This window comes from Hemibagrus wyckioides, linkage group LG02, assembly GCF_019097595.1.
Source record: "Hemibagrus wyckioides isolate EC202008001 linkage group LG02, SWU_Hwy_1.0, whole genome shotgun sequence".
NCBI lineage: Eukaryota > Metazoa > Chordata > Actinopteri > Siluriformes > Bagridae > Hemibagrus > Hemibagrus wyckioides.
In genome coordinates this window covers 17,434,173-17,458,168 of record NC_080711.1, presented here as the reverse complement: position 1 = coordinate 17,458,168, position 23,996 = coordinate 17,434,173, and the positions used below count along the sequence as shown (strand labels likewise).

The following is a 23,996-nucleotide window of genomic DNA, read 5'->3' as shown; positions in this document are numbered from 1 at the left end:
AACAAACAAGTTTAGCTAGCTTACGTATTAAGACTATTCTAGAAAGAAACTATTTCATAGCCGTACTGTCAAACAGCTGAGTAAATAGGGCTTAGCCACGTGATGTCCTTTTCTGTGGCTGATTAGTATTTTGACCCAGTCTAGACTGTCACCCAATAAATTAATTGGCTGTAACCTGGCTACACCATTGTAAAAGACGATCACATCTTCTTGATTGAAGGACTGAATGGTTACAGATGCAGCATCGAGTGCCAGTATAGGTGTGAATGTGGTTACAGTTCATGGTGTGTGCCCCCCCCTGGTGATGACATCCTTTACCTAGTGGGCAAGTCCCACTGTCAGCTCCATCGTGATCTCCATGAGAGCCTGACCCAGGGATGAATGGGAAGTACCAAGGTGCCTGCATATGGCCTAAGAGTATTACTTCATTTGTTTATGTTTCATCTAAGGCCATTGGAACTTATATAGGCAGTAAAACATAGAGCTTTACTGTGGACGCTCGATGGTACTATGTCTGTCACCAATCCATTTAATTTAACCCAGATTTCACAGGGCTGTCATGCATATTAGAGTGGTGAGATCAGCTGTGATCATCTGCAGGAAACTGCCCTCTCAATGGACATTTTCCTTATTCACTGCTTGAGGAAAGCCAAAAAGGTGCTCAAGGATAGCAGTCACCCAAAGACATTTGCTTTTTCAACTGCTTCCATAGAGTAGGTTGTACCTGAACATCACAAATAGATGGGTGTTCACAAATAGACTAAAAAACAGCTACTTTCCCAAGCCATCAAACAGTCTGTGACAGCATAATTTTCACAGCCTTCCTTTTAAATACTACTTTGCACCATACCAGAACACAATATGTCGTCTCTACTGCCTTATCATTGCTATCAATTATAAGGAACCCTTACTATGATTTGATTAATCTGAAAAATGTCAAGTGTTTAATCTGTCAGTCTATAACATTTGTTAACAGCCCTTATAAATCTGAGTTAATATACTTCACTTCACATAGTATGAGCTTTGATTTGTCACATACGAATTGAACTTTAATTCAAATTGATTTGTCACATACAAATTGAACTTCAAATTCAAGCTATATTAGCAGGTTATGACCTCATAGTCCTGGATATGATGTTCTTGTTCAGATTATTGTCCAGTTAAAAGTTGTTTGACATTTTTGGTTGTATGGAAAAAGTCTAGACAGAAAGCATGCTTTTTCACCTCCACATTCATAACTAAGTTTCAAAGCTGGACAGCTGGGCAATGTTTTACAAGAAAGACATTTTATCTGTGCATGATTAACTCTAGTAGCAGCTGTGCCACACAACACCACTAGGATTGTACAATGTGGACTGCTTCTAATCAAGTTGGGTAACATCTGCCTGTTCAAGAAATAGCCTGATAAGTCACTGAAAACTCCGCAAAAACTTGTTCCTTGAGTAGTAAAAGCATGTTTGCTTTTGCTGTGGACGATGTACGTGTAGTCCATGTGAGGTCTTGGTTGGGTCTTTCACAGGTATCTATTTGCTAAATAAAGGTCTTTCAACAGGGTAAGCCAAGTGGGGCTCATGATCCTTCACAAAGGTGTCTACTGCAGAGCTCTATCCCTTCACCTTAAGCAGTCAGGCAATGGCATGCTTAACATAGCAGAACATGCCAGCCAAACACATGGATTTAGTTTCTTTTCAACACACAGAAAGACTGATTTGGTCCTCACTCTGCAGGAAACTGAGAGCTCATAAGCTGCATACAGCAGGCCTGGTGCTCATGGATAAAACAAAACAAAAAAAAAAGTGTGCATGTGTGTGTGTGTGTGTGTGAATGTGTCTGAAGGAAGTCATAGCAAGGTGCAGACTGGATTTTAGGAATACTTTCAAAACCAAACCACAGACCATCCAGATGCCTTATATGTCTGACTAGAATCACAAAATGCATTATGCATAAAATGCATAAAAATGTCAGATATCTTGAGAAAGAAATTTTAAGAAGAAAATTCAAGCTTTCTATGAGCAAAGAGGAAAAAAATAAAGCCAACCACTGTTATTTTGGTAAATGGAGGAACACATGAAAGAAAATCATGAAAATCAAAATCATTTTCCAAAATGTAAATAAAGTTACAAAGATTTTTGAAGTTAAAGTACATGGTATTTTGTCTGTGAATTGAAAATACTGGACATACAAGTAGCACCCCAAAAATTCAGCAAATCTTATTAATACAGCACCCATAGAGCGGACTGTTTAAATAAATTTCCCTGCATTGCCTTGAAGTGGTTTGTGCAAAATTCTGTGAACTTGAGAAAAACAATCTGTGTAAAAACATATATAATTATAATATACTGCGTATTATCCCATCCATTCTCTACACTGTTTATCATACAGGGTTGCAGGGAACCTGGAGCTTTTCCAAAAAGACTCACAGCACAGGGCATGGTATACCCTGGAGAGGATGCCAGGTGTGTGGCAAACATGCTCACTGTGTATTATTACTATTATTATTATTATTATTACTATTGAAAGCATTATCTGTACAGAACTCTGCATTGGATTACTACAAGTAGTCAGACAAAATACAATACAATAATAAATGCAGTACAATCATTATAAACCACAAAGCTAAGAAGATACCAGAAATATATACACGTATTTGGACTTTGTGACAATGCTAGATAGTTTGAGTGGCAGACACACAAACTGCTGCAGAGAATTTTGTGTCAGTTCATTATAACAAATTTGATATGATGATTGTCCAATTAACAAACCTGTCAAACATCTACTGAACTCTAGTTAGCCACTGATGCAAAAATATAACCGGTGTACACCTTCTTATTCACAAGCTTCATAAGATCCCAGGTTGCAGTCGGATGGCTGTATACTGTTCTGTGTACACAGGACAAACTTATAATCCATGACACAGGGATTTGTGGCATTATGTCTGTAGGTCAATAGTGTTCTTTCAGGACAAAACAGATGTTGATTCCTTTTAATATCAATCACTTTTTTTCCAGAAAATATCATGTTTATGATGAACCTGAACTTATGATTGTCAGGTACAACTGTATAAAACACAGAACTGTCTTGCTTGCCTGGCATGGGGAACTGAATTTGCACAGAAACGATGGTCCCTGTGCACACAATCTCTTGACATTGCGTGGTCAGCTGTAAGGTAAACATATGGACGCACACATTTACTCTTTCACACACAGATCTGTCAGTGCTCTGGTGCTCACTGCCTCAGCCACAATTACCACAAACAGCTCCTATTCTTTCTTTCACACAGCATACAAATATGTGCCTGTAGATATGAGCGTACATGTTATTTTTCCTGTATGTATTCTCATACATGTGTACCCATGCAAAAAAAAAAACAGTGCACTTATTACCACAGCCCATTTATCTTTAATAAGAGGTTGACAGGATCTTCAGTGTGAGAAGCTTCTCTAGATATGGCAATTCAACATGGGACAATATAATGAGAAAAGATAGGGATACAATAACTCCTATCAGTAGTCATTCTTTTTAATTTTCACACTTTTCATTCACTTATATATTCATATTGGCAAACATCCATTACAGCTACTTATCTCAGACATATCCGAGATTTTATTTGTGTTATATAAGTGTGATAGATCCCACTTTGTTCTGATGTTTAACCTGCAATCATATAAGCGAGTAACAGGCAAGCATTCATTTTCTATATGCCACAGAGCTGGGATTTCAACAGGTAAGTTGAGATTTATGCATATTTTTGCCCTTGTCCGCATATATGAGCTTACAGATACCCACTAGATTGGCTAGTGTTTATCGGTTAGCTTTGCAAGAATTACAGGGAAAAGATGAGAGTAATGTCATTACTTATTAAAAACATACCACAAACATGAACAGCTCACTGCTCACTATCAACCACTGTATTTATTAATTCATGGAGTATCATGTTTTATAATTCAGCAGAAATCAGTAACAAATCGACAGGTAACATTTTTACAACAGATTTGATCAATAAAATTAAAGTGTCTGACTGGAGCCGTTTATGGAAGAATGGAAGTCTTTTTCCCCTTAGGTGCACAGTTATGAGACCACAAATGCAAATTCCCAAGCGCTTAACTCATACACCAAGGCATATGTGAATAAAGAGGAGTCATTCTTTGCACTGTTCCGAACCTACGAGACATCTGGCATGGACTTTTAGAGGCCTTGTCTGACCATGGGCAGGAATTTTAGTCTCTGTGTCCAAAAAAGAAAAATAAAGATCAGTAGTAGTACACACACCCAACTATAATAAGTCACATGTCTCTGAAGGAGCCTGAGATCAACACAAGCAGTGTGGAGACAGGAAAACTAGAAATAGGCATTAGATAAGATACAGGCTGATTTCTTTGTTAAGACTGAAAGACTGGAAGATTGTCTGCCTTCAGCTGAAGAGATTAACCTGCATGTCTATAAGCAGAAGAATTCATTCACTGCTTCACTTGATTTAACCCTTAATTCTATTATAAATCTTCTACAATAGTAGAACAAAATACAGATAATGAAGAATATAGTTTACATGTTTTTATAGCCAGACACACTGCTGCAGTGGAGAGTAAATAGCAAAGACACTGTTCATAAAGAACATATTTGGCTTTACAATGTGGTTAGTTCAGTGAACAGGCTCCACAAATAGTCACATTTAATGGAGCACATGCCATAAAAGTACAAGCTCACCAACAGCCGAAACTGCTGCATGATGCGGGGTTTTATCATGCTTGTACAGTTTCACAGTAATGCAGGACTGACTGTCCTTAAAAATCACAAGCCAATTTAGGATGTTCACAGCGTGCAGCTTGCAATCATGTGGGACAAATTTAGCTTCATAATAAATAAATAAATGATGTATTTTCTGTCTGTCTCCTATCAAAAGACAAATTGTATGCTCTTTGTGTGGTGAAAGTGTGTTTATAGGGCACATTTTGAGGCACTATTTACTATCCAAACACTTTGACACTTCCTGTGTAATTTTGCCCCTCCCCTCCCTTACTACTCCTCTATGTCCTGTCTCATTTGGAAAGTGTGAAGCCTCAGCAGATGAAGTAAAAGACACACTAACAGACACACTTTTACATTACACACAGACTTGTGCTTTAGGAGCAAACCAAGTGATATATGTATAATGTGTGTGTGTGCGTGTGCGTGTGTGTGTGGGTGAGAGAGAGAGAGAGAGAGAGAGAGAGTGTGTGTGTGTGTATGTATACATATGTCAATAAAGAGGTGTGTGTGTCTGTCAGGTGAATGGGGTGCTGAGAGAAGAGAATTGCAGGGGGATAAAAGAGATGTTAGAACAAGTAGTTATTGCCAGGGAATAGAGTGAATAAAGAATGCACAGTATTTAGCTATTATTCTCACAGGTTTATGTGGTGTAAAGGTTTTCTAATTTTACCAGAATGAAGTATTTTTTTTTCTGTCATTCTTTCTCATCAAAGTGTGTAGCTTAGAGACATTACATATTCCTCAATTTTTGTTATTCTTAGACACAAAAATACAAACCAAAGTCCTACATAATCATTTAGCAGAGCTGAAGCGAAGCAAAAATGGGCAAAAATGAGAGGCTGAGCACTTGGTGTAGATTAACTCTTACACTCATTTATCGAAATATAAACCAAAAGCATATATTCAGATGACCACATAAACACAAATAAAAGTAGTCAAACCTGTCCATATAGCATGATGAATATGAACTTGATGCAAAAAAAGGAAACACTAACCTTCAAAGTCTGAAATGATCCCCTCCAAATGAGTATTAACTGTGGAATCAGACATTTTGTGGCTGAATATGAAAGCTCGGTATTCTGTTTCCTAGCAAGGCAATCTCTCACAGATGCACTCCAGTCTCTGGCCTCCAAACAAATCCCAAATTAGGAGGCAATGGGGGGAGGGGGGAGCTAAGTGATTGCCGCTGTCCACAGATCCAAGCCCCCTACTTTCTTAAAGGACAAACTTCTTCTGCTTCTTCTGCTTCCTCCAGTCTTCTGAATGCAGTAGACCTCCGAATGAGCAAGCTATGACAACCCCCTCCCCCTCCTCACGCTCTTTCTCTTGCTTTCACTCTCTCCCTCTTTCCCTTGCTCCTCCCTACTGCTGTGTAGGTTACGCTCTAAAATGGGTTCTTCTAGTGAACATGCCACTTTTTTTACAGTTAGAATTCAGTATATCAACCTTCTACACAAATAGAAATGCATTTCTACATACATATATACATGTACACACACTCAGGGAAGCTCAAAGACCTCCATAAATCTCCAGCACAGAAACTATGAGGTCTGTGTCTGCCTTTACCTCCATCTAACTCACAAACTTATAATGCAGAATGCAAACCACCATTTCTGGTGGAGGTCACTGTTAAACCTGTGAAAAAGTTCAGCAATACGAACTGATTCAGATCAACAGTGGGATGGAGGAGTATTCCAGGTAGTTTGTTTTTCCAGTAAGAGAAAATCAGTAAGAAGCCTCAAGCTAATAATTCACAAACCCAAACTGCACAAAATGTATGAGATCAAACATTTATCACTGAAAATTAATATCAAGATGATTATTTGTTGTCTTTACACTATGCCTTGTCATCAGTATGAGGCCTTGAACACTCAGTTCTGACTGGTTAAAAGGTGTGAATTGATTTTCTATTTCTAATTCTGGCTGTTATTCCAAAGTTTTTCGAAATGTACTCACTCTGATGTATTATCATTAATAATTTAGCATTATTATTTCTGTAGTATGAACAGATCACTGGGAGATAAGAAGTTAGAGGGATCAGAATTAGCTGTTCACTGGGATGGGTTAGGAGGGATGGAATATGGTTTCTCGCATATCAGTCAGAGCAACAATAGCCAAACATGGACATCTGTGAGCTCATGTACAGTATATGGAAGATGGCAGATAGCACTTTTAGTGTATTATGCTGCCTTATGATGTAGCACATGCCATATGATGTAGCAGAGGAAGAATGTGCTATCTTTCACCCCAGTTGGTATTTGACAGATGACAGATGACTTATGAATTAGGGAGAAAAGGGTGGAGGGGCACATTGTTGATATGGTTTTCTGTAAGAAGATGCTAATTTAACATTTATGGAAAGAGTCTCAGATGTCTGCGATTTGTTAAAAAAATGCTGATGAAATGATGTGGTATAAGATATATAAAATATATTCGGACTCCTCATGACACTCACTTCTAAAAATCTCCCTGCAGTTTACTTATTGTCCTTGATCCTAAGACTCATGTGGGAGAACAGCTCCTACTTCTGTCGATTTTTCTGCGTTCTATCTGACATTTTTTATCTCTCTTGAAGCTTTTTTCTATAAACATCTTTTTTTACATAAACATTTTAATTCTTGTTTTTATATTAATGTCTGCTGCCTTCCAGGTCATCTTAGTGTCTTTGCTGAAGATAAACGGTTTCTCTGTCTGTTCTGTGTAGATAATTCCACCTTCAAACTGAATGTCTAGAATAATCATTTTCAGATACTTTGCACTAAATGTATAGTCCCAACACAATGCTGGTGATTTTAGACATATTACCCTCAGTCACCACTACTATCTCATAGTTACACTACTATTTTTCAATGATTTGTGTTTTTCCTCCTTTTGGTGCTGAAGCACAATTCTGATTTCCTTTTTAAATGTGCAATACAATAGTTGTCAGCATTATCTTTATCTTTAGTCTTCTTTCATATGCATCCCAAAGCCACTTTTTGTCATCTGATTCACAAAATTCCAACATTGTGCCTTTTCCTTTCCATCAGCACTTCAAGGATATCTAGAGAATTCTCAAACAGGTGCAGTTGAAAATTGTACCATCGCCAAGAGAACAATCTCTCTGATACTGACCTGTAAGGGCAGGAATAGCACTGCTTGAAATATAGTGAGTAGACAGATGGTGTCAATAGTGTTAGTTGAAATGATATATTGTAAATAAATGCACATAAAATAAAAATAATAGACTATTGCTACAGGAATGTGTATGTGCATCAGTGAATTAGCTACTTATTTTAAGTTTACCTTATTTATGTAAATGTTAGAAGATTTTACGACCATTTAATACTGCTCTATTTGAATATATGGAGTATAAATGTACTGATTTATATTACTTTCTAAAGATTGCCACTAATGGTAATAACTTGATACAGGGTTTGACATGGTCAATTTTTGAGTTATATTATCTGAGTAGTTTCATTGGCCATGGAAGGAAGGGTGGAGGTTTGGGGGCGGGGGGGGGGGCTGGGGGGGGTGTACACCTAGAAACCGTGATGATGCAGCAATAAAACTGAGGCATTGCATATTATAATAATAATAATAATAATAATAATAATAATAATAATAATAATAATGATACTTTTACTGCATGAATGTGCCTCAATAAATTTATCCATCCAGACCTCCCAACCCTAAGCACTGTACTTAGTACTCTACATGGATTGTACACAGAACATAAACATGTGCACCAAGGCTATCTATTTCATGGCTGTTAAATAACATCTATTTTATTTAAGATATTTTTGATGAGCTGTTTTGACACTTTGTTGGAACAATTGTGACACTGCTGGTCATTGGTTGCTGGAGAATTTTGGCAGTGTGAAAGCAACCTCTATAGCTTCTCCAGTGAATTAAAGTTCTCTGTACCTCTCTTACTCTGCACCTCCACAGATAACATGGACCAAAAGACTCTACATTTGGCAATATATGACCAGCTCAACTTGGAGAAAGGTGCCAACTGGCTGCAGTCCTTATTTCATTAAACAGATATCATACATATTACTCATTACACATGTGCACTAAGGAGGGAAGCACTGGTGTGGAGTCATGCATATTTCTGCCACCTCCGTCCACAATAAATGGTGCAGGCCCTTTATTCGCTCAACCACTTTCTGATGAAGAATAATGCAATTCATGCTATCCCGTTTCCAGGGTGGACAAATGGGGGGTTGAAAACACCAATGAGACCTTCCAGGACAGCTTCCACTGGTCTGCCAAGGATGCCTCACTACACCAAGGAAACCTTTGCAGTTCCTGACCCTCAATTATTTAAAAGCTTTTCAGGCTTGTTGGCCTGAAAACCCTTGTGCTGATTATAGAAGCCATAAATCTGGCCTTCTTTATGCTAGCTGAGTATAAAAATAACTTCTTAAAACATTACAGTGTATTGTTCTTTATAGAAAGGAAGGGTATTCCATGTAAAAAAAAATACCTGAAGATTTGATACAGTGTGTATTACTCACTTCATAAGAACATCATAATCTGACTCTAACCTGGATAGAAAAATAAAGGCCCCATTGCACAAATGAGCAAGAGGACCAGGGATTCACAGGGATTAACTGGCAGCTCAATTGAATGGTACACAGAAGTCTCAACGTCAACAATCAAGAAGTGACTCCATGGTTCTGAATTTCTAGCTAGATAGCAATAGAAAAGCCATATCTGAGACTGGTCATTGAAAGGAAGCAATTAAGATGGGCCAAAGCACCTAAAGTTGATGTGTGTGGATCACAAGGAAGTACTTTTGTGATATGCAGAAAAAATGAAAAGATCCTAGAGGAGAGCTTAATGCCAAGATCTGTCAAGTATGAGGGAGGAAATGTGATGGCCTAGACCTGTATAAAGAGAGAGATTTATACATGATAAAAGGGATCTTGAACAAGAAAGGATATTAACCCATTTTGCAATAACCATGACATACCCTGTGGATGGCACCAGGCTAGAGCTAATTTCCTCCTACAATATGACAATGACCCAACGCACAGTTCCAAAGTATGTAAGAACTATTTAGCAAAAAAAGTCAGCTGGTATTCTACCTGATAGCACTGGCCTAGGGTGATCACCAGATGTCAGGCCTATTTAGATGTTGTGGGAGCAGCCTAGCCAAATGGTTGGTAAAAAAGAGCCCATCAAGTCAATCCAACTAGTGGAAGGTGCTTCAAGAAACATGGCATGAAACTTAAGCATGTGGTAAGACTACCTAAACAAATTGACAGGTAGAAGGTAAAATGCTACCAAAGGTCAACAAGACTTAAATTGCTGCAGCGGAAGAATTCAAAATCTGAAGGACAAAATTTCAAAAAGCAATATTTCTGACATTGTCAGTGTATTTACATTTCCTTTTCACTAGTTGTGTGGTGTAATTTAAAAACTGGTGTTTAACTAGTGCTGATGGCAAGTGTAAAATAGACTTTCATTTGTAAAGCCCTTTTATGATAGCCATACAACTAGATCATATGTAAGGAGTAGAGAACATATAAATGTCTGAACACCTGCCAGGGCACAAGATTAGCTGTAGATAAAGGTAAAAGATAAGAAGGTTGAAGTTTCAGGAAATAGATGAACCTATTGGATAACCACAACTTGTGACATATTATGGGGTTATATCCATTCATTCTTAACTCATATTAACACATCATTCTATGACTATGTTCACACTGGAGGATAAGACAAAAAACCCTTCAGTTATTGCAGAAATTATTGAAGAAAATTAGAGATACTTTACTTATCACTTTTCAGGAAAGTCTTTAGACCTTTGACCTCATGTGACATCGGTTAGTGATATTTGCACAGTATAAAAATTCTGGAAAAGGCAGCCTGATTGGAGATGGAGTAAAGGATGACATTCATTCATTCATTCATTTTTTTGTTCTTTACTTAATGTGTTCATTCATTCATTCATTCATTCATTCATTCATTCATTTTTTTTGCTCTTTACTTAATGTGTTCATTCATTCATTCATTTTTTTGTTCTTTACTTAATGCGTTCATTCATACATTCATTCATTTATTCATTCATTGATCTATTGCATCTTTTGGTAATACTGTGCATGAAGTGGGAATATATCCAAGGTGGTACACCAAACACATACATACCAATTTGCACCTAGGGGTAATTTAGTGTAGCCAATCCATATATTGGCATGTTTTTGAGAAGAAACTGGAGGAGAACCTCATGAACATGGGGAAATGATGTGAAATTATCTACAGACAGTAACCCAGAGACTTCAGAGCTGTGAGCAATGACCTTGGTGCTCCACTGTGCCAACATAAAGAATTCTATCTTGTTTAAATTTAAATATCCATCTCTGAACATAGATGTAGATCTGCAACACTAATTATAATCATCCTAATGTCTGACAGATTCAGAGAGACTTACACACATGCTTGTAGTCTCTATTAAAAACATTCTAACAGGCAAAGGTCTATTACTTTTACTGCAAAATTCCAATTAGAGAAAAGAGAATGTGGGAGTTAATACAGCTTTCAGAAATGTAAATTTCTTTGGTGTAGCTTTACTATTTCCTTGAGTGTTTAGGGAAGAGATGGGTCAGTCTTCACTGGAAGAAAGCCAGAGAGCTGACTGCTTGGACAGCCAGGATAAGGTCATTTTTTATCTTGGAAAAGTTTTTACTGATGCATTACTTGTGCTTTCTGAGAGGGTCACTCAAGTTGAGCCATGGTTTTGTGTGCACAATGTGTGCAGCTGCTTTCGGTATCAGCTACTCTGATGGATGTCCAGGTGGTGCTCTGAAAACAATGGGGACTTTACAGATAATTGGAGCAGTTTTGAGGGAAAAGCTGGCCTGTTAGGGTGGGACAGTGTCCATCCCACTTGAGTAGGTGCTGCTCATAACACACAGTCTCAGAACAGGCCTAGTTAACTGGTGACAATCCAGACCCAAGGCCAGGGAGCAGAGGCTAAACCTGCATTAAATATAGAAATTTCCACAATCTAAAGCTCTTTCAAACCATTATCTCATCTCATAAAATGAGTCTTATAATATATGCAATTTGTCACGATACTGTGCCAAATGTACATTCTGCTATCATTGAGAGGTTTCATCACCGCATAAACACCCCCGCGGAACTTGATCATGTGACTAATTAACTAAAGTTAGATACTTAAAGTAGCGTGGAAGGAGAGCATCCTAAGCTACAGAAAATCTTAGTACTGCTACATCAGCATATCTCTCCACCCTAATTGAAGATTACAAAAACCGTCCTCGATTTTTATTTAATACCTTAGCAAAATTAACTAGGAATAAAGCCACTGCAGAAAAATGCACAGCAGCAGCAGCTATTTCCTCTTCAACATTAACATGCATATTAGATCTTAGATGCACTTAGATGTTTCTTCTAACAGATAATAGCACCAGCAGCCCAACCCCTGAAGAAGAAAAATCATTCTTCTTCAAAAAAAAACAAGCAGTTATCAAACCCCTAATTATAAAACCTGTTGGTAAACCAGTTGTGTCATGTAATACAATGTCTGTTAATTGCACTTTCCAGCTGTATTATTTCTTACAATTTTACATATGAGAACAAACCTATATGCCTTAGTTTTGATTTATTGAGGCAGTTATGATCAATGAACCCATTATTAAACCTTCAATCTACTGTCACTAAATTCACCAAAATATTTTTTAAGCCTATGAATATATGTTTGATTTCACTGCCAACCTGAATTACAAAGTCACACAAGGGGCAATATTTACTATTTCCCCAATAAACTGTTTGAGAGAAAGAAGGAAAGGGGGGTGGGGGGGGATAAGAGGGGGTGAGCCAAAAGGAGAAAAAGGGAGTGTGGAAGAAGGGCTCAGACTACATTTATTTCTTCAGCACTCTCTAAATGAAATTAATAAAAACAATGTCAACAGTTTTTTTTCAGTTCTATATTGTAGTAACTAGGACAGATTATTTAAACAGCTGGAAATCTTTCTGTTTAAGGTCTACATTTTGGAGGGCAACATTGCCACCTTGTGCAGCTATATAGCAAGAAATATGCAGCAAGCAGCCAAAAAGCATGGCCAATTGACTTTAGACAAAAATATTTTAAATAAATTCTTTAGATTAAACAAAAAAAACAAAAAACAGATGCAGTAAGAAACCAATAAGGCACAAATCGTATTATAATATAGATTAAGGATACACATTAACTTAGTAAAACAATGTGGATGAGCATGAAGTTTTCTTTTCCTGTTCTTGCCAAATTGCCAGGTCAGAAATGAACAGAGACACTCGCAAGTGTCACAACAGAAAAGTGTGTACTCTCCCATCAAAAGATTCTAAGCTCGAATCCTGATGATGACACAGCCTGTAGCTGGCTTTATAAGTCTCAGTGGAAGCACATGCTAACCCTCACCCTCCATGATTGGAGGCTGTTGTATGATAGGGGAGAGGTCGCTAGGGTTAGGTTAACCCTAACCTCATTGGGTGAAGCAAGGTAATAGGCAAAAGTGGACAAAAATAAAAATAAAAAATGTCTTAAAGAGCCTGCCTGACATGGGTGGAGCATCGTAACAGGAAGTGATTCATATGAAATCTGGTGGTGCACTGCAATTATCAACCCCGCTGTGGTCAAAAATTGCATTAAGTTCCACTCACAGTACCACTGTATGTCCAAACTTTAATTCTGTGACTTTTAACTGAAGCCCTGTCTAATAATTTAAACCAGACACTTTGAATTATTTTGTCCAAAGCAAATAAGAGCAAACTACTTAGTTATGACCACTGAATGTGAATGAAACATGTCTGCATGACATTTTCCACTGAAAAAAGAGAGATTCAAGAGAGACAAGGAATTAGCTGCTAATAAAAGCTGCCCTAGAGGCTCACATATGAGTAAACAACAGTGTTCAGTCAGGATCTGAGACTGACTACAAGGAAAGGTAAAGGATGAGAATAATGACAACTAATAAATGACAAGAAACAACAAAAAGGGCACAATGAGGGCCTCTTGTGGCCAGAATAAGTTCATAATCCTGACAAAAAATCCCACAAAATCACTCAGAACATATTTGATATAAAATGTCTGTGCTAGCCTTTCATTTCCACTGCTAAACTGCTGACTTAAAATCTTTAACTGAAACCAAATAATTGGTTATTACAAAAATAAACAAGTGTACTGTGTTAAACTACTGTCACATCTGATTTGATTGGAAATTCACTAATTATAACTGAAAATGTATTCATTCTAACCCCACTAGATATACATAATCTGTCATAGCCACACATGCCAACGCTGCATTTCAATGCATTGTTTTGACACTCTTGGGAAGTAGGTCTAAAAAGAGCAAGGTGTAGTTTATAATTAAGCAGAAAACAAACAGTGAATAAGTGTGGAGGAGTGCAAATTATTAATCAAGAATTATTGGTTAGATTGCAAAGTGGATCCATATGGGACTGGGAAATGCACTTGCCCTTAGTACCAAGCGTAGATTTTGTTGTCTACTATGTCTATTTTTATCAACTCATATCATCTTATTAAAACTCTTTGAACTCTTTACGGACTTTATTACATTAATTCCCATAGCCTGTCTGTCCTGATTTTTTTCTTTTCTTTTGGAGCACAATCTGGAGCGCACACGGACATTTTGCTTTGAAGGGCAAAAAGAGAGAGAGAGAGAGAGAGAGAGAGAGAGAGAGAGAGAGAGAGAGAGAGAGAGAGAGAGAGAGAGAGAGAGGGAGAGAGAGAGAGAGTTTATTGTATAACCAGGCACTGGTTACATGGGCACTATGATCAGGCAGAGAAAAGCCACTGTACTTTGCTCTATTGTTTTAACAGAATTACTGTGCTGTGGCTGGACGGCTTTCTTTGAAAACTTCTTAACGCCTTACTCACATCATTCACGGCATTGTTACACTGACACATACAGTCTGAAAAGCATTTCAGCATACACACACACACACACACACTTTATGGGTTGCTATTACAGCATGGCTGCTTTCCTGTGGAAAAATCCTATGGAAAAAACAGCAGTTCCAGTGAACATAGCACAAACCCACAAGAGCAAAGCCACCAGGGACAAAAGTAGTATAACACAAGTGGCTTTTCTTAACTTTGCACCAACGGTTTAACTACACAAAAGTCTGGCATCAGAATATGTAGATCTTACCAATTACCATTATGGCTTATGGTACATAAAAACTGCACAGCTGGGATCCAGCAGTGTGATCTAAAAATACCAAAACTAAAAATACCAAAGAAATTGTCTCCACCAGTTAGCTGTATGAGGTGCAGTAGGGCCCTGTTGCTCAGCAGAAAGAAGTGTTGACAGTGCTCATGTCTTACCTGCGATTTTGTCTCCCTCCATATCCAGACACACACCCTGCACAGCCACATATATCCTCTGCTTTTCTCCTCCAGTCTTTCCTGGGCTTCCCTTCTCTTTCCCACAATAGCACTGCTGCCTCACTCACTCATGGTCTGTCTCACTCACTCATGGTCTCCCTCCCTCACATGCTCTCTCTCTCTCTCTCTCTCTCCCGCTCTCTCTCACTGTCTCTCTCCTTTCCCTCAGTTTAATTTATTCCTTGTGCTGTGACAATGAGTGTATCCAAGATTACAGCATACCCATGTGCTCATCATATGGATCGTTCATTGCTTTTTTTTCCCCTTTTAGTTCACTTAGTTATATTCCTTCTCTCCCCTCCCTCTCCCTCTTTCTCTTTACTGTGACACTGAGGCAGCATTGTATCTCAAATGGAAATTCTAGGTCATGTGATTTGAGCTCCTCTTCTGAAAATATCTCTCTCTTCGCAGTGGCATGAGGAATCCTGAAGCAACATTTGATTTTGGCCACACCACACTCCTTATAATGTATCATGCTCTGTGTGTATACGTGGATGATAATGAAAAGAATGTTCACAACAAAAATCAACAGCCTTACATCAATAATCAAACATATATCTGCGTACTGCCCTGGGCTAGATGGAATATTATTATCAAAGCTCTGAGTTTAATCAACATGACATTTTAGTGTGTTGCTAACCACACTTTAGTGTGTTGTTTCTTGACCAGAGTCAAGAAAGAGTTTTGGAGCTGATTGGAGTGTGGGTTGTTCATATAAGAAACTTTGACTTGTTCACCACAACTGGGGGTCAAGGGCTATTTGACAAGCACACAAATGGCAGAGATGACCAAACACACCCAAGTGTAAAGACACTTGTGTGAGCATGTGAGTTCAAACCACACCCTCTATGTCACAGTACAACTGCTCTCCTCAATATAGCCCTGAGAGATCCTGCCCCAGATCGTGTAATTATGCCCTGAGCTCAGGTAAGCCATATAGTCTGCTCATCATGACGTCTGCTCAAAATAAAACTGCAAACTTAGCCTTTACTTTTAGAATTTTGTAAAGAACCATTTCTGAACCTCATAAAGGCGCTAATGCTTTTAACTGTATAAAGAAATCATCTAATTTAATCCTTACAACAAATTTAAAATTACAATTTTAAAGAAAGTATTATAAACAATGTGACATTATGTACAGAATAGGCTAGTATTATTGTCCAGTATCATTTTTTATATATTAGTATGACTGCACTTAATTGTAATTTATATAAAATTATAATAAATTCATTATTCATTAAAACTATAAAGTAACATGTAAAATTACTGCAGTGACTAAAAATTGTTAAACAATTTAAATTTTATTTTTTGAACCTATCTTTATGAGGGAGTTTAAACCAGGAAGCGTTTCGTTTTCCCTGTACATGCCAAACTTGTCATTGTTTCTGCTAAATTGTAAATAAACTAAATCTAAATTATTAGCACAATAATGTCTTAGCACTGTGTGTGATAAGTTAATAGGTGTTAAATTCTGACTATATATTATTTGCACACATATCTTTCTATTGTAATAATTCCTTATGCTGCTGCAGCACCCAAATTCCCTATTGGGGACCAACAAAGTGAACAATGATTGAATTGCCCACCCTGCAACCATGAGGTTACAATGCTGCCCACAGGTCCACCGTGCCATCCATTATTCCTATTAATTAATTTATTTTAAATGAATTCTAACATGCTCTGAATTGCCTTCTGGATGAAGTTGTGCTATGGAGATGAAATCACACTGTCCTACCTTGCATATAAATGCATATAATGCATGCATCCTTATACTGACAGTGCCAGCTTCCCCCAGACACTTTAGACAGAAACGCTAATATATCTGAAGCTGATACATCTCAGTGGAAAAGTAAGTCTTAGTGGTGAGACATCGCCACAGTTATTTACACACACACACACACACACACAATAAAAGGTCCGTGGAAAGGAAATGCCTTTTGGGTTGCTAGCAGACACAGACAGAATGACCTCATCTGACATACGTACACACACAGCCACTAGGCTAATAATTACAATCCTATTGCAATCTGGAATGACGTTCAATACTATGTCGGATTCCATAGAATGTTTTAACATTATAAAACAGTTACGAAAAACAAATCTTGAACCCGAAAATCTACAAAATATTCATAGAGATATTAAATAATCTCGATAAACGTAATAATATTAACTGACCTGACGGTACAATGCCTCACACAAAACTTTACTAAGAAGAAGGCTTATTTGCATGCCATGTCCAAGCTTCTTAAATAGTTTATCAGCTGATGTTTGTGATTTAGTGTCTCTGCATATACTTACCAGTCCCCACAGACCCAGTAGAATCTCCTCTCTCTAGCCTCCTCAGCCTGCCGCTGCTGGACCTGGCTGGTGGACCTGTGAATAGATAAAACTTGTTTGCATTCCATTTCTGAACTGAAGAAAAGTTCAGGTGATCTTATGTTAGCAATGTTAGCATCCAGCTCTGTAAATAAAAAAAAACATTTTGTAAAAATCACAAAATTGTTCTTTTTATGCTGTTCTTTTTTTGTTCCTTTCCAATCTATATTAGGCTTTTTCCTTATGATGTCACCTCAGGGATTATCTTATGAAAGACAGAACCAGCCCTTTGAACACTTCTTGCATTGAAATAATGCTATTGGCATCAATACACATGAAATAAATTTCATGAACAATTTCATGATTATGTGATTACACATAATCAATAATTGAACAGGTATACACATAAAATGCTGCATTGGAACATCAGAGTCCTAACTGTATGTGGTTAAGCTCTGTGGATTTGACGCACCACCTGGATAACACGGCACTAGAGGTCATTTTAACTCCTGTTTATTGTGTACATAAAGAGATAAGAGTTTGTGCAAGCAACAGCCTGTAAGATGGGATGGGACTGCACAAGCCAATGTTGGCACTGGCCCAGGCCCAAATACGGGTCTCAACATGGCCAATGTGATGCAAATAGAACCTGAGTGAGATTTTGCCCAGATCTGACATGCTAAAAAAATTGTATTCTTTTTTTTTTTTTTTAAGTGAAATTACTTTTTTTTTGCTAGTAGTCTTAAGTTGTATAAATTTTGTATATCCCATGCCTTCCACATAAATTACTTGGATATATGATATTATTTAATTTTGTGCCTTCTCTGGCTGAGTGTGTCATTGCTGTTCATACCACATGAGGGCACAAAATGCAAGTTTGAGACTAATTCATTTTAAGGCAAGACGTGTTCTGTTGGCATTTTTATTATTATAATAGACTATAACTTCAATTATTATTATTATTATTATTATTATTATTATTATTTATTTTATACACAACAAGATCAAGAACAACAACAACCATAATAATAATAATAATAATAATAATAATAATAATAATAAATAATAATAATAATAATAATAATAATAATGGATTACTCTTTCTGTTAACAGCTAATACAAAAGCCCAGCAAGTTAAAAATTAACAACTCTAATTTTAAGGGTAAGAGGTACTAAAATATCCTACAAGATTAAATAAGAGTAAATAATCTTCTCACCTTCCTACCTTATACAGATTCATGCAAAGTATTTGTCTAATGTAGCCTTAATCCTAACCTTCTCTGTTCTGGCACCGAAGTGGTGGAATGAATTTCCCCTACATGTCCGTACAGCCGAGTCACTGACTATCTTCAAACGACGTCTGAAGACCTACCTTTTCCTAAAGCACTTAAACTAGCTCTTATTTTCCCCCGTTTTTATGTATTGTTATATGTTTAACAAATAGTAATAGTATCCTAAGTCTGTAACCTATTGAACCAGTGTTAATATATTCATTGATAGAGACTTAAAGCATTTTTGTATGTCGCTCTGGATAAGAGCATCTCTAAATTCCAGAAATGTCAAATGTAAATGTACTCCTTACATGTTTCAGTTCTTATAATGTTAAACATATCAGTGTCTTAAGGGGTATAATAAGCTGTGGTCTCATCAGAGTCATGTATTTCTTTGGGAGATTTGTGTCAACTTAGCAGCACAAATATTTCCTATATTAATTCTTGCACCTTAGTACAGTAATGGATACTCTATATGAAGTTCCAGTATCGCCTAAACCTACTTGGAAGTTGTAATGATTAGTTTATGATTTGTTCAAAAACTAGTGACACTAATATGTATATGTATATGTATGTGACAAATAAAATTTGAATTTTAATAATAGTGTGGGGTGATGGCTTGAGTCACAGATATTGGGAACGGTGCAAACAACAGGGCCTCCTCTTTCAAGTGCTTGATAGAGGCACTATTTGAGTAAGAGGTGGTCCACTGTTTGTACAACACACCCACAGACATCTACTGTGTTGTTGCCACATGCCACCTTATTTTACTTGCAAGCATTACTCTGTTTCACAATACCTCCAGGTATGATAAGTCAGTAGGAGCAAAACATTGCTCAGCACAAGCATCCCTTAAAATTCCTGCAGCCTCAAGCATACCTTGATCTATCAGGGCTTGATAATGAGCGAAATCTAAAAGTAAGCCAACAATGACAACAATGTACATAAGGCTAGTCAAGTGTGTAGTTATGAGCCACTTACTTATTTGATACAAACTAAACTCAACTTGACAAGATGTTTCAGTGGGTAAAATGAAATCTTGTACTGACAGGAATTCTCTTCCATGACTCAAGGGTAGTGTGCTCCGTCATTATCTACAAGTTTATGCATTGTGTACAGTATATATCAAATCACTGCTTTAGCCCCCTCATGACTCACTCTTCAGCAGGAAACAATGATAGCTGGTAGATACAGATAATGACATGGCAATGATTTTGGCAAGTGTCCACACTTCCTACAAATACCTACAGGTACATACATTTCAGAAGTGTAAATCCACAACAAGCACAGACTTTGAAAAACTCAGAAGGCTAGATTTAATCTGTTTTGGATAAAATTATGAATCGCCATTATACATAGCAACACTTAGAATATACAATTATACTGACTAAGTATTGCTAAGGCAATTTGAAGTATCTGATGCACAAAGAGACCGTGATGGGATTCATTCATGACACACAGATTGAGAAGTATGTTAGCTGAATCGAGATAATCTTTAACATGAGTTCTGTTGCACTCCTGGCAGGCCTGAGAAGTGAGGGGCCATAACAGGAGCTCGCCACATTCCTGCGTCTGCACATAATAATTACAAAGCACACAATCTGGTTTCAAAGACATAGAGATGGGTGGGGAAAGAGTGAAATAAATAAAAAGGGACTGAGCTAGAGAACTAGAGGGGAAAAGAGAGACAGAGGGAGAACCATCTGTTCTCCTGAATTCCATCCCCAACTCATGGGAGAAAACAGAGCGCATAAGCACCAAAACCAGAGCTGTCTAAGAAAAAGAGTACAGAGAGGCTGAGAGTAATGTGCTCAGTAGAAACAATATTACCAACTGGTCTTAGTGACTTCTGTAAATGTGGACCATTTGGCCATTGTATGGGAAAAAATGTATTATAATGTTTGTTAGACTTTCAGGGGGAAAGAACACTAACAGACTTCTACTGAAAAATAAAATGTTTTATGCGCATTAACTACTTTCAGTCCAACACTATTTATATCAGGGGTGTAACATTAGGCCACTATCTGTATCTGTATTTATTTAGTGCTACAAAAATTTGTATCTACATTCAGTGAACAAATTCAGAGATTCAAAAGTTCTCATTTAAAATTACTGATAAGCACAGGTGAAAGAAAACTGTGCCCTGACAGAAAAATTCACAAATCCACAAAGAATAGTCATCTAGTTACATTTTATGTTTATGTACTGTAGATGTACTGCAGTTTTGAGGTTTATTACATTCAGAAATATCTGAAAAGTTCACAAGTTCATTGTTGCTGCTGTGAGTTAAGATGGGGTCCCTTAAGCAGTATTTCAATACCTGTTTTTTTTCCCCAGGATGATTATCTTTAATTATAATGGAGGTTTCTAAATGAATTTAGAAACTCTTTCAGAAACATGCAGCTATGTGTACAGAGTACAGTCCGCATGAGCTTTATGGAGCAGCAGCTCTATAAATAAAAACATTTCTTTTGTTTGTACAGAAATATGGTTTCATTTTGGAACTCAAGATTAATCATTAACATAAGTGTTTAGATCACTACCACTGAAAAACCTACTAGTACATCTCCTATTCATTTCATACTAATGATCTTTGTCCAAAAGGAATTTTGCTGAGCCCTGGCAAACTTGGGTTAATTTTTACTCCTTTCAAGCTTTGCATGGAAGAACAAACTTTTCATCCTGTGGGATTCCAAGTCCAAATGTACATATCTAGTCTTAATGTGAAGCTTTCTGGTTCACTTTCTATTCACATCTGTATTTGTATCTGTTTAAAATACATTGTGTTCAATCCCAATCATGTACAACAAACATGTATCCCTAATTCATATGAAGCACAGTTTAATTCTCAAATATGGAACAGCAGCTTTGTCAATAATGCCAGTTCTAATTCGAATCATAGGTTTGTGACTAATCCAGATCACATTAGTGTGCTTGTTAGAATACATTATTGTATACTGCATATTAAGCCTTTGGAATAGTGAGAGACATTTGCTTTGGCTGAATATGTGCTGTGATGATGTGACATGACGTGTCTTGGCCCAAATCTGCTGTAAATTTAAAAAATTGCAAGCTCTTCCAAATACTGTGGAGTTTAATTTTGCATTCATTTCTACGATTATAAAATCAAGAAAATCTGGCAGACTGGTTATAGCACAGTGACTTTTATATAAATTTACCGTTCAATGTGAGAAACACTAAAAATAAGTTATTTTATACTGCAAAAAGTTGGGACAAGTCTGAGGACTTGTTTACTGAGGAGATTATTGTTCATTAAAACCACATCATTTAGGAAGTTAACCATCTTGTCATTTGGTTAAAAGCTTAGAGGTCTAATTCCTAACTCATGCTGAAAATACTTTGAAAATGCTAAACTATGCAGTCACATGGCTAATCAACATTCAACAACAGAATATGTGCAGGTTATTTTCCAGACATGAGCTATAAAAGTAATGTGCAGTGAACTGAATCAGCCCATGTATCATAGTCTGTTTGCCCTGGCAATAAATAAAATGTTAACCCAGCATTGACAGATCAGGTGAGGCAAAGGAGGAGGCCAAAGTGTGATAAAGAAGCTATCACTGCTCAGATGTGCTAGGAGCAAAGATTACTCTCTGGTGGGCAATCTTCCAGCACAGGGATTAACAAAGACATTCATTCATCCTTCTATAATGATCCCTTCCTGTTGAGTAAGTGGAATCCCTGACTGATTCAAAGCCTTGGGGCAAATAAGTTCAGATATATCACACTCGATTTTCAACTGATGTTAGTTCAGTCATTCACTGCCTGTAATATTAAATACAATATATGCATACTGTTACAAATCGAAGAATAATCCGGTATATGGAGAATAATGGGTGCAAAAGACAAAAACAATGTCAATTTATACAGATGAGCACTGTTATGCTCACTGAATAAAATGTGTCATTTACAATATATTGCATTGAAATGGAATGTTACTCATCTACCAGAATTGCTCAGTCTGTGTCAGTAAACAAGTTTGGGTGTTGAAAAGGAAGCTCTGCTGAGAATTTTTTCCCCTGAGATTTCTTAGATTGAAGCACTGCAGATAGATAGATACAGAGCAAGAGCGAGAGAGAGAGAGAGAGAGAGAGAGAGAGAATCACTACATGATCCAACATGTGTGCGAGACTAGTTGGGTGTGCTGTATCAATGACTTTGGCTAACCTTAAGAAGTTCTACATTCCAGTCAAATAAGTGTGTACACAAAGTGTACTAAGGGGTTATAGAGCTGTGTAGATTACAGAGGACAAAGCATGCTGCTTTTCTCAGTGTAAGGCCATCATGTAACCACCCTAATATGAACAGTAACCATCAACAGTTAAGCAGTGAGAAAGGAAGTTGAATGTTATCACACAAAAGCATACCAAACAATACGCTGAGACATTGTTGAAGCACCTCCAGGTGTTTGACTGTCTGATTTATGTTAAAGTCACAGTATAAGCTGGATAATAAGACGGTGTCTTTTAAATTGTGTGTATTTGTGTGTGCTTGGACAGGTTTTTCAGCAAGCCCTCATATGTATTAGAAAGTGCCAGTTTGTTTATCTAAAAACAGTGCCATGTCGAAATATCCCGCACAGATGTTTCTCAATAGTGTACTGTAGCACAGGAACATGCCACCTAGGGGTTTGTAGGGTTTCCTGACACACCCTGTAGGCAAAAGTGAATTAGATCATCAGGATTACAGGCTTTTGTATACATTTATCAGCTTCACCATGAATTGCCTTAATAAAATACAACAACATAACATAACATAACATAACCTCTGCAGCCACACTGATGTGTACCGTGTAAGAGTCTGTATACATGGCTATGGTTAAAGTAGTGCTACAAAGTGAGATATTAAGTCAAGTTTTGAAGGTAATGGATTTATGAACAGATTCTGAACCGGCAGGATGTATAAATGCGAGCGTAATTCATGCGAACTCACCTGAAGACGATTTCTTCATTCTTTCCTTACAACAGCAGAGATAAATAATATTACACACTTTTCGAGTGTGAAAGTAAGAGAGTAAAGTGTAGGTTCTAGGATATTTTCGTTCTCACGTTAACGCAGGTGGCCCCGCCCCCTCCCAAAATAGTCCTCTTGAACGGCGGAGGTCAGTGGTCAATATCTACCTGACAAGTTGATTTCTCGCAGATTGTTATAATGTACCAGCTGTTAAAACCGCCACAAAATGAGCAGAATCCTGTCTTACTGTCAGTCCGCGTTTACCTGAAGGCTGACTCCGCCTAAGTGAAAGAGCA

At 37.3% G+C, this 23,996-nt stretch overlaps 1 protein-coding gene across 5 annotated transcripts in view; it reads right to left on the bottom strand.

Annotated features, from left to right (window-relative positions):
• Positions 1-23,996, bottom strand: part of septin9a (septin 9a) — a 73,168-nt gene extending 49,172 nt beyond the window's left edge. The window contains exons 1-2 of one of the 5 annotated variants that reach the window (XM_058406308.1): positions 23,680-23,996; positions 17,438-17,512 (exon numbers count right to left, since the gene is read on the bottom strand). In XM_058406308.1, coding sequence (XP_058262291.1) covers positions 17,438-17,512; positions 23,680-23,698 — 94 coding nt within the window. In that variant the 5' untranslated portion in view covers positions 23,699-23,996. Of the gene's footprint in view, positions 1-5,741; positions 6,016-15,079; positions 15,327-17,437; positions 17,513-23,679 lie in introns of those variants that run through there. The other 4 variants (XM_058406363.1, XM_058406337.1, XM_058406329.1 and 1 more) reach the window with 4 other exon arrangements.